General features: G+C 48.7%; 3 protein-coding genes across 3 annotated transcripts; all 3 read right to left on the reverse strand.

Moving 5' to 3' along the window:
- Nucleotides 1–794: 794 nt before the first annotated feature.
- LOC311371118 (zygote arrest protein 1-like) lies at nt 795–2,019 on the reverse strand (the record flags this gene model as incomplete). Its single annotated transcript, XM_084489346.1, has 4 exons — nt 795–938; nt 1,017–1,091; nt 1,162–1,254; nt 1,336–2,019. 4 exons carry the CDS (start codon nt 2,017–2,019, stop codon nt 795–797), a joined length of 996 nt encoding a protein of 331 aa, XP_084345472.1.
- A 979-nt stretch (nt 2,020–2,998) lies between these two features.
- LOC311371115 (sodium/bile acid cotransporter 4-like) lies at nt 2,999–4,802 on the reverse strand (the record flags this gene model as incomplete). Its single annotated transcript, XM_084489344.1, has 3 exons — nt 4,453–4,802; nt 3,828–4,038; nt 2,999–3,535 (listed from the first exon to the last, which is right to left on the reverse strand). The coding sequence occupies exons 1-3, from the start codon at nt 4,797–4,799 to the stop codon at nt 2,999–3,001; spliced, it is 1,095 nt and encodes a 364-aa protein (XP_084345470.1). The 5' UTR covers nt 4,800–4,802.
- Nucleotides 4,803–5,892: 1,090 nt separating this feature from the next.
- On the reverse strand, nt 5,893–11,838 carry LOC311371117 (SLAIN motif-containing protein 2-like). The gene is made up of 3 exons (XM_084489345.1): nt 11,223–11,838; nt 8,690–8,915; nt 5,893–7,838 (listed from the first exon to the last, which is right to left on the reverse strand). Exons 2-3 carry the CDS (start codon nt 8,881–8,883, stop codon nt 7,775–7,777), a joined length of 258 nt encoding a protein of 85 aa, XP_084345471.1. The 5' UTR covers nt 8,884–8,915; nt 11,223–11,838; the 3' UTR covers nt 5,893–7,774.
- Between the last annotated feature and the right edge of the window lie 229 nt (nt 11,839–12,067).

Here is a 12,067-nt window from a genome sequence, read left to right on the forward strand (position 1 = left end):
CTCCCCCCTCCCGCTCTGTCCCGGTAGTGGCGAGGGACGGTTTGCATTCTGGAGGACGGTCCTCTCGGCACATTGTAACAATCACTGGAGTCTCCACAGAGCTTCTCGGCTTGCCTGCTAGATTTAAAAATGCTGTTATTAAAAATGGATATATTATTTACCTGGAAGAGATGCATTATATACCCACACACGATTCTCAGCAGCCTTCACTCGGGACAAAATAAAATTGATAAAGTAATCATGTCCGGGGTGTCGTGGCTCGTTTATACAGTGTGACTGAACGGATGGACAGCTCGTGAGTGGCCAAGCTGTAGGCTTCTGGTCAAATCCAAATGAGTGCAAGGTATTGTTCCCAATAGGCTAATTAGTGGTGCCTTTATCTGAAACCTTACTGATCGGTTTACTGAAGGCAAAGGCAGACAATCCTGAAAGCAATGTTTTATTTTCGTGTGTCTGTGTAAACAAAGTGAGTTGCCCTAGATGTATGCTCGATACTTGTGACGTAGGCAGGTCGATCCAGCATCACAACATATTAGGGACACGCCAGACATGTGATGTCACTAAAACACAGGAAAAGGGCTGATTTTCAAACTGCTTGTAATGGCTAATTACACTTAGTAGCATAATAATATCACCCTTTAATAATCCAGAGAACTCCACTGAACATTTGTGCCAGGTAGTTTATTTCAATAAATTCAAGCGCACAGCATCAAAACCTGAACCAAAACAAAAATCTGACATGAAATTAAGAAAACGTCAGCTTATCCGAGGCAGACTTTGTTGGCATTAGAGTTCTAGATAATGTACTTGAAGCTGAAGGTGCTGTCGCAGGACAGCCGCTTGCCCTTGCACCTGCCGCACAGATCCTGCCGGTGGGGTCGTTTGGGGTCCACGTGGCGCGGAGTTAACGCGCACGAACAGCGCGCTTTGTTGCAGGTCTGGAAACGAGGTCAACGGTTAGTGGAGGAGCTCACGCACATTATTACATCATGTTGGGGGACTATGAAGTGTCTTACATGGCATGTTATGTCTTCAACTCGGTACGGGTTGAATTCCTTTTGGCATTTTCTGCAAAACTGTTTGAAATAAACCTGGTAGGAGAAGTAGAAGTTATAGAAGGGAAAACGAATGCAAGCGAGTTTTGCGATTTCCACGCCTTACCTTATTTGTGCCTTGGACGCACCACACGTAGGCGCTCTCCCACCGTAGGTTACACGCTCTGCAGTGATAATATCCGTACTTCTGTTCCAGAAACTACACAACACAGCCAAGGTTGGAAGCACATTTATTAGTAGCCTATATTATTATGTATAAATTATTGTGTGTGGCCCTCACCTGAAACCTCACGCGGGCTTTGAGTTTGGACCTTTCCTTGACGGATTTGGACGCCTCGGGTTTAAGCGGCTGCTTGGACTTAATGTTTTTGCGCTGGGCAGCGGCCTTCTGCTCATCCGTCTCCGCGCTGATGTTCTTATTCTCGTCCTTCTCGTCCGCCTCACCCTCTACTGAGGCCTCCTGAAGTGGTTCTCCGCTCGCCACGTCGCAAGAGGTGCCCTTGTCGTCATCGGAGAGAAACGATGTAATAGATCTGTACGCGATGGGCGAGTAGACGGCGAGAGTGCGAGGGTATCGCACGCCGCCTGCGCCCTTCGGACTGCCCGGTGAACCTTGACCCTCTTGTGTGGTGCGTCTGCGAAGCGCGTCGCGCTTAACGGACAGGAGGGTGCGCGGCCCGATTTCGCACTGCACCGAGGCGTCGGTCTTGGGGTTCACCTGGATGGCCACATCTTTAGTGTTGGCCTTCCTTAGGCGCGGGGTGAGCTTCGGGTTGATTTGCGATAAGATGGACCTGAGTTGCGCGCGCTGAGTGTTGTTGAACGCTTCGATCATGTCCGCGTGGTTGGAAATATACTTATTGTATTTCCAACCCACATCTCGGGGTTTGTGGTACCTGCTGGCGTACGGGTTGTATGAGGAATAGAAATAGCTGTCGACTGACTCGTCACCATACGTAGCCATCTTGTTCAGCCAACTGGTGTGTGAGGCGCGTCAATATAAATGCACCAGACGCGGATCGCGCGCAATTAGCTCTGATTGCAGACACATGCGCAATTTTTTTGGTTTTGTTTGTCTTTTCAAAAAACCCGACACAAGAAAACACACCGGGCAGCAACATGGCCACCACCCTCGGTAGGCCGTCTGCATTGTATCGCTTTTGTTTATTCATACTCTCAATTGAATGCCATAAATCTCTTCATATAGTTGATTTATAATATACATAACTACACATGTCATGCTCTCTCTCTCTCTCTCTCTCTCTCTCTCTCTCTCTCTCTCTCTCTCTCTCTCTCTCTCTCTCTCTCTCTCTCTCTTGTTCACATTATAACGAGTGTAGTTCGGTAGGCTAGTGGGTTGGCACTGCATGGTTGAAAAATAAAATGCGTTATTCCAACCTCCAAAATTTGACAGCAACAACCTGTTGAATTATAGATATCCAGTAACAAAAGTGCCCGAGTATGACAGGTGAAGTAGAAGTCAATTATATTTATACATGTATAAAATAATGTATAATAATAATAATGTGTTGTAACTGAGGCGACTTGTTTCTCCATTCATGTTCTTGAATGTATTGATGATGTAGACAAAATCCTGTAAACTTTCAGAGATAACGATGACACTTGGCAGAAGAAAACTCTCCTATATAATCTTATAGACATGACTTTTCTTTTTGCAATTGAATGTTGCACATATTTGGCAATGTTTCCGTTTAAATAGCTTACGTTATGACACACACACACACACACACACACACACACACACACACACACACACACACACACACACACACACACACACACACACATCTCACGCCTCATGCGAGTCACGGTACACTGCGCATGCCCGTCACCGGTCCCTCTTGCATAGCCTTGACCTCTCTATGGACGCGATGGATGAGGCGGAGGTGGACGTTGGTGTTTTTGGGGTCTCCAGCAGCGCCTCACACCGGCGTGGCGTCAGTGCACCCCTCCAGCCGGATGGTGTTGGGGTCACTCGACGTCACCGCTCCGTACGAGGCGTCAAAGCAGTCGTCCTCGTCGTCTTCAAATCGCTGGTACGTCATGTTCGTCCCGTCGCCGCCGACTCCCGCCACGGGCTCCGGTTTATGTAGAACCTCCTTCCGGTACATTTTATAGCCGAGGATGAAAATCCCGGCCTCGGCCGCCTGGAAGAGCGCGTAGAGCAGCGGGAACATATACATGCCCCCCATGAGGTGAGGCGGGAAGGCCAACTTGAGGATGGCGGTGCACAGCTGCACGTTCTGGCATCCCGTCTCCATGGAGACGGACCTCCGGCAGTTGGGCGGCAGGCCGAACAGCGTGGCGAGGCCGTATCCCGCCGCGTAGCCGCACATGGGCATGAGCACCGCCACCACGTACACGGAGGGCGGGATGGTGGAGAGCAGCTCGGGGCCCAACATGGCCCCCGTCAGGATGAAGAGCAGGATGAGCGTGACCAGCAGCGACCATAAAGACAGCTGTAAAACACAATTAGTAAAACGTCATCACGTGACGTCAGGTCAAACCCTGCCGGATCACGACACGGCCCACCCTCCCCTTCTCGCTCTCTCGCTCTCTCCCTCTCCCTCCCATTATAGGCCTACATTGAAAGAGATAAACAAGATTAAGAAAATAAAACTTAACCTTGCTGCTTAACGGACACATATTTGGCACAGTACTTACTGTGGTCGCAATTCAAAGTCTTCACATGTGCAATCCAGAGTAAAATACATGAGAGTAGGCTTTACGCAAAAAGTGTGCGAGGTTCACCTTCAACACGATGTCGGCTATCCGCGTGTAGCGGTAGCGCAGCGCGACCCCGAGGCCGATGGGGACCAGAGTGCTGAAGAGCGTGAGGATGATCGCCCCGAAGGGCATCAGGTTGACCACGGGCGTGTTGATCCACGCGCGGCTGTAGATCCACAGACACAGCGGCATGAGCACCAGGGCGAGCAGTGTGGACGAGATGGTCATGATGATGCTGGAGGAGCGATAGAGAGAGAGAGAGAGAGAGAGAGACCCGGGCCGTGAGAGGAGACACACACACCGCTTTAAAATGTAAAGTTATACACATCAAACAAGTTGATCAAGTAGGCTATTCTAAACAACATATACATGTATTGAATTCCATTTTTGAGCCATGCGTAAAGTGGGTATAGTGCGCGTAAAATCATCGCCTCTTGTGCGTAATTGAATTATTTTTTTTCTCAATCGACAGAACGATACGTGGTTCGTTTAAAGGCATTTATCTAGTTTCAAAACAGATAAAGACCTATATACTGCATGTTTTTATTATTATTCGAAGAGCTGGGGGGGGAAAAAAACACACCAACACACATGCGTTATACCGTGATGTGAGAGAGAGAGGCGCACCATCTCGCGCACCCAGCCTTACCTGAGGTTCATCTCTCCGTTGACCAGGAGCGACATGATGTTGGACAGGTTGCCCCCCGGGCAGCAGCCGCAGAGCAGCACGGCCATGGCCGCCACGTCGTCCAGGGAGAAGGCCAGGGCCAGGAGGAAAGCCACTAAGGGCATGATGACGAACTGGCACACCAGCGCCAGCAGAACCCCGATGGGTCTCCGGATCTGCTCCCCGAGCTGACTCACGTCCACCGTGCAGCCCAGGCCCAGCATGGTGAGGCACAGCACGAGCCCCACGAACACGTTGATGCCGTGGCTCAACGGAGAGTCCCAGAACGCAGGCACCAGGTGGTCCGGGTCGGTGGGCACCGCGGCCATCAGGTCTGCTTCGAAGGCAGTCCTGAGCGCGTTGCTTTCTGAGAATATTGGCCAACTGGTGCCGTGGTGTGACCCCTCCATTGGTTCAGTCTTTCTCAATGCCGTCTAACAAAACAAAAATAGCTTTTAAGTGTATAGGGTCCCTCGAAAACGGAGCTAAACCATCCTTTTGGAACCCCGGTGTTCAAGCACGCGTCCAGATGTCACCTCAGTGCGCGCAGAGAGGCCGGTGACTCTCCCCCGAGGTGTCCGCTCGTAAAATGAGATTTTCCCCAGTGACGTACTCGCTGGCCACTTTCACAAATGAGTCTCCGCGGGGTGTGCATATGATTTGATGCCCCCCCCCCGTGTCACTGGGTCTTAAGGACAGCGCGTCGTGCGGCTACAGTGGTTTCCGCGGATTGGCTCCCCCCGGAGTACGCGCGTCGACGCAAGTGGGCTCTCTCTTAACGGAACTTATTCAGGAGCAGATGGCTTCAGATACGCGGTATCCTCACGCATATCACATAGCACGGAATTGAAGAGTAGTCCTATTTGAGAAAATTGGGGGGGGGGGGGGGGGAGTCACCAGGACACTGGATAAGCCGGCCCCATAGGCTACATACGACGGCACCTGAACTAAAACACCGCCGTTTCTTGAGATGCTACTCAATGTGTGGAGCTGTGGGGGGAAAAAATGAAGCAGCGGTGCGATGTTTCCCGTGGGTGAACCTTTACAGAGACACGTGACCTTTATGTGGGCGCACTGACTGTGATGATGGAGTGGCCGCTACTTTTGTTCTCTGCCCGTTCTCTCTTTCATGAATCTGTGTCGTCGCTGAGCATGAAAGTCTTATCTGGAGCATGTGGTCATGGAGGACTCACACATCCGTCACGATAATAGGCCTACTCATACATGTTAAGAGATCATACGAACCCTATGAGCCCTAATACATAATACAATTAGGTTTATAAAAAGAAATGTCTAAACGTACTATTCTGTAATGTTATTCGTTTGAACACTGCAACTGTGGACACAAAGTTGCAATCCTGTTCATTCGTTGGTCAATTTGCTAATGATGCACAAGAGGAGAGGAGAGGTTTTCAGCTTTATTTGAAATGTGGGTTTACACAGGGAAAGTGAATGTCATGTTCATGGATGTAAAAAAAGTTCCATAACAAAAACCATCACACAAAAGGTGTGGTGCCGTCTTGTTGTAACATTCCCTCCTTTCCCACGGAGGCACCCCGCACTCTAATAAATAGTCATTTACATATGTCATCAGTTATAAATATGAAGGCGCATTTTTAACATACTTTTTTAAAGCAATTATAAATGATTAAGTTACTTAAGAAACCCAAACACATATGCAAACAAATTAACCAAGCAAAAAATGCAAATCATTGGTAAACTCATAAAATTGGCACAAAATGAGCAAGAGAGCACTTTTAAAATAAAGTATAATGTAAATTATAGGCACTAGTTTCGATAATATCCGGCACACCATTTACCAAATAATCATCCCTATTTTTTTAGGCAAGCCTCTGGATTTATAAAGCACAAGAGGCAATGGCCACTTTATTAAAATCTTACATTTAGTTTTTCTGAACACACTGTTCCCTCTGTCACGGCATGAATGATACACACTGCAGGCTAACAACACCACATTATAATTCATTAATTACACATTTACCGAAGTGGTGGCGATCAGGTCAGGGTTTCAGACTCGGAGAAAGAAGGTTAGTTGTTTGGGATAGAATTGTGGCGTGAAGTCATCCAAGACTCAGCTGAGCAAAACATTCACGGTTCTCTTCAAAATGGACGCACGCTAAAACAAGGCTTTGGGGAGTTAGCTTTACGTTGAGGTTTTAAAAACATACATTTCTTTTAATGTTTTAAACAATCTTAAAACAAATACTGATATGGATGCTTGGACATAAAAACTGCATAAATAATTTGAATAAATAACCTCCAAAAGAAACATCTGCTTACATTCATGCTGAATTTCGAGAGAGAAACTCTTAGAACCAGATGCAGAGGTCCTTAATAAGACGTGAAGCCCCTCCAGATCTTTGGGATAGGGTGGCTCCCCACCTAAAGACACCTAAAGACGTCAGACCCTTCAGAAGTGAAGAGTTATCAGCTTTAGGATATGAAAGATTTTCCGATCACAAAGACACGAGAGCCAGACCCATTAGGACCATTTGGATTGAGGAGCTTCACGACCGAAGCACCTTCAGACCCGACGGGTGGCGGAGCTCTCAGCTTTAGGTCATGACTGACTTTCAGAACTGGTGAGACAAGGATAGCCCCCAGCATGAAGACATGAGATCCATTCAGACCTTTCGGATTGATGAGCTCAAGCATCGAAGCACCTTCAGATATGAAGGGGCACCCATCGGCAAATGAAGAACCTGTCAGACAGCTTGAACGCCCCAGACCCCGAAGGACCTTCAGACCTTCAGATAGAAGAGCGTCAGGCTCTGAGGTCGAAGCACCGCCGACACGCGAGGAACCACGGAGCGCTGAGACATGAAGGAACATCGGTCCTACACAGACCTCTCCAAGCAGAACGGAGTCTAGAGTGAGAGCAAATTCAAAACGTTTAAACCTGAGGGAAAAGGAAGAAGAGCGTGGGAGAGATGGAGACAGCTGGACTGGAGTCTGGGAGATGATTGCAGTCACAGAGGAAGGCGAGGGCGCCCTCCTCTGGTGGCAGAGAAGGATTTGTTTTTCTCTGCTTTTCTTTGGCATTTCCCTTGCTATGTGCTCTGAATGCCAGCTGTCTTTTCAGTACACGTAATTGACACTTCGTTTTTTTTGAGTTGTCATGTTTCATATCTATAGTCTTTCTCTTGTTAACTCTTTAGAATGAATCTGGGTAAAGTCTTCTTCTTCTTCTTCTTGACTCTTAGAGGACTCTGGATAAAGTGCCACGTTGGAACGCCTGCCTCGGTCGCGATGCGGGGTGTGCAGCACCCTCTGGTGGCCGGCTTCAGTAACAGCCTTCCCTCCAGTTCTCCCCGGAACTGCCGTAGGAGCGGGGTGCGGGCAGAGACCTGGGGACAGTCAATGAAGGGAATCGTCCTCTGAGGTGACTTCTGAACTGGTATACAAAGTAACATAATACAGAATAAAATAATAAAAATATAGATAATACATTCACCCTGGATGGGAAATACAGGAATATTAAAGAGCCCCCATTTTACCATCCAAGGTGTGAGGTCGATTTTTTTTTAAAGCTATTTGTGACATCACACGTGGGAGTCTTGATAGCTCAACCTCCAGCCCGCCCAGTGGACCGTACCGACTGGTGGGTGGATCTTTCCACCATACTCCCATGTGTGACGTCATCAGTTGTTTGAAATGACTCAGCAACCTCCCACCAGGTCGGGTAAAGTAACCCTTTAGGACAGAGATTCATAACCTGGTGGTCGCTGGAGAGACATTAAAAAAAAAAAGTGGGTTTTCCTCGCAAAAGGTTTAAGTAGCACTGCTTTAAAAGGACCCCAAAACACAGACCAGTCCCACTCACTGTGGGTGTCTCTGAGTCCAAGACACCCACAGTGAGTGGGACTGGTCCACACTCTGAGTGAGCGAGAGAGTGAGAGAGAGAGAGAGTGTGAGAGAGAGAGAGGGAGAGAGAGAGGGAGGGAGAGAGAGAGCGTGGGAGCGAGAGAGAGAGAGAGAGAGCGAGTGCGAGAGCGTGGGAGCGAGCGAGAGAGAGAGAGAGAGAGAGTGCGAGAGAGAGAGAGAGTGCGAGAGAGAGAGAGTGCGCGAGAGAGAGAGTGCGAGAGAGAGAGAGTGCGAGAGAGTGAGAGAGAGCGAGTGAGAGAGAGCGAGTGCGCGAGAGAGAGAGAGCGAGCGAGCGTGAGAGACAGCGAGCGAGTGCGAGAGAGAGAGAACGTACCTGCGCACGGGCTGCGCCAGCTTGGGTCTGGGCAGGGGGATGCCTCCTCCTCCGCCGCCGCCGCCCCCGGCCGTGGCGCTGGGCCGGGGCAGGCCGCTGCGCGGGGGCGCCAGGGAGCGGACCGGGGTGGAGTTCCCGGAGCCGGGGTTGGACGTGGCCTTCACGGGCTGCCTGAGGGCCAGCGGGGAGGGCATGGCCGGGGAGCGCAGCTTACTGGGGGATGGAACTGGAAGGGGGAGCACCGCCAGGTTTAACTACACACACACTTATGCATATAGATATATATTATATTATATATTAGGTAGTTATAGTATACAGATACTGTATATGTAGAGAGTAGATATTATATTCAAACACATGTACATGTTTAGATATAACTATGTATATGGATAGGTGTGATTTATTATACTACACACACATACATGTCACCAGTGTTTAAAGTATATAGACATATATCGATATGACAACACATGTATAAAGATATATATTATTATATACACTACGGTGTATATACATGTGTAATATAGGCTTGTACAATGTATATAACTATAGGTGGACATTGAATATAATATACTACACACATATACAGGTTCCTATACGTGTTCATAGTGCAGTATATAGACATAGTTATACATGATGTATATAGATTAACCGTAGGGCATATGTCGATGGCTGGTGTCTGTCACCATCGGGTGACGGTGGCGGCGCAGAGGTCTGTGAAACAGGCTCACTCGTCTATCACTACGTATGTATGGGACATGGCAGGAAGGTGGTCTCTCTATATGAACGGTCGTCACGTTTGGACGTCCCTGCATGACATGGTGTTTCTATCGACAAACAAAAAAGATGGAGGAAGATGGGGCTAATACAAGGCCAGCCTAGTTCTACGCCCCCCCCCCCCTCCCCGGGCCCCCAGGATGGTTGTTGCACATGTGTAGGTTAAGATGATTGCAGGTCCTAGCACAACACCAACACACAAAACCACAGCATGAAGGCACGATCACAATGTTCACAAATACTCAATACGCTAGAATCCTCAGTGAATACTCACTGAAATCTGCCTCCTCTCCGAAGCAACAGGACAGGGGGACTAAAGGATGGAGACAGGAGCAGAGACGAACCTTCATTTACCGCCCGGTCCCAACTTAAAGAGCAACTGTACACTGCGCCGCAGCTGGGAGTGAGCTGCCACCTGGAGGCGAAACCCTGTCACTGCGGTACTCTTATGTGGAACACGGATGGGTCCTGTTGCTCACCTATTTCATATTAATGTTTAGTTTTTTCTTCTTCGTGTCTCGTTTTCATTAGATTGTGTTTTGATTGTCTCGTGTTTCTCAAATTGCCAAGAGTCAAACAAACAAATGAGATCCATTCGACTCAATCAAAATGCACAGGGGAAAAATGGCTGATTGATATGCTACGGTAGCGTTGTGTCAAATCTCACGTACAAAGTACACAGATCAGCCTAGCATGTTTTCAACAAAGAGACAGCAGAGAGCAGCACACTCAGATATGTGATCTACTGTGGTGTTCCTCTGTAAAGCCACACATGAACGCTTCCCGGAGATCAAATCATGACTTTCCTTGGTCTTGGTGTTTAAATGGGCCTTACCAAGCCCAAACAAAACCACCTGGACCACATGCGCTAGAGACAGGCGGGGAACTAGCAGGCTCTGCATGTACTGTATGTACCGGACAGTACTCTGGAATACACACAGGATTACACAGGGCCCCACAGGCAGTTCCCCCTGGCAACCATCTGAACCTTCTGACAGCTTTAGAACATAATGCAGACTCTAACTATGAGATGAAGAACACTGTTGCATCCTGAGTTGCCACAGTGTCACACTAACATGTGACACTGAGGTGTAGGATGTCTACAGTTTTGGGAGAAGAGTGTTCCGACTCCCCGCCGAAAGCTACTGGGTTCAATCCCCCCCTCAATGTATGCATCAGATTCACTTTGGGTAACAGCTGTGTTCATTCAAATGGTACACGGTGGAGGTATGTTAGCTGTATGATGATGAAACCGCTCAATAATGCTCCACTGCAGCGTTACACACCGTCATCTGCACACCTCTAGACACTTGGCTACCAATTCCACCAGCTTTTTCTGTGAGAGTGCCAGGGTTCTGTCTCTCTAGGCCGGGATCCTGCACAGTCCGTGTCAGTGAGTTACTACCCAGAGTTACTCACACATCGCCAAAGAAAAAGAGTCCAGCACCGGGCGATTACTTACACATAGAGCCAAGAAAGCTTGAAAGAACCGGGGTGGGTTCTCACTATGTCCTTAATATAGAAAACAAGAGACACTGCACATTTGTGTGATTCAGTGTGAAACATTGCACATGGTGCGGTGGTTTGACCAGAGCCCACACAACACACCAGTACGGGGTGTGTGACCAGAGCCCACACAACACACCAGTACTGGGTATGTGACCAGAGCCCACACAACACACCAGTACGGGGTGTGTTTGGGTAGGACCAGTCACTACGTTACAGGGTTGTGTTCGTGTCCCCAGAGAGCGGTTACCTCGCAGGGCTGACGGGCTTTGGAGGTGCTGTTTGGTTTTTGGAGTGGCTCGGGACGGGGTGGACGACCTTGGGGTACCGGCCGCTGTAAAAACAGGGTTATTTCAGCAGGGGACTCCCGAGGGGTTTAGCCCCACAGCCGTGGACAAGGCTGGGAGCTTAGGAAAAGGCTAGTGAATCAAGAGCCACCAGGCATGCACCGGCTGCAGGTGCAGAAAGGGGCCACTAGAGGGCAATGCAGGCAAACATTCCCAGCTGCAGCGGCAGTATTCCAGAAAGAGACTGGGAGCACATGCTTCATAGAGGAGGTGGCAAGGAGAAAGAGGCAGAGCTTTAGCCGTGACATTTCGCCTCATGAGGTCATGCAACAACAACAGAACTGTCTTTGAAACCCCCTACACCCCGTGATGTCTGAGTCACCACGGTGATGGTGCAGAGTCCTTAAACGTGAGGCACCCTCTTTTTTTCTTTCTTTTTTTTTTTAGCTTTGAGCTGCTGGTCAGATCACATTTTTCATGAGCAGAGAAAGTAAATCATTTAAATGAATGAGTTCAATGAAATAATTGTTTGCAGGAGTGTACCGGTAATAATGTTCAATCAACAAGTAAACAGAACAGACCGCCGATAAGATCTAACTTCCCGTAAAGTGAATCTAAGATCTCACCTACTATCCTTCCCTTATCGTGGTAGTTGACATCACCTGACCACCGCCCTTCTCTCATTGGCCACGCCCACAACCCAGTGACCCCACTTACACCCTCGATTGGGATGTTTAACTTGTGTGAAGTGGGATCCCTTTGTTGCTCTTTCATTTAAGGCTTGGCATGTTAAAGCCACCAGAGCATT

The sequence above is a fragment of the Micromesistius poutassou genome (genome assembly GCF_964030765.1).
Source record: "Micromesistius poutassou genome assembly, contig: SCAFFOLD_6141, whole genome shotgun sequence".
NCBI lineage: Eukaryota > Metazoa > Chordata > Actinopteri > Gadiformes > Gadidae > Micromesistius > Micromesistius poutassou.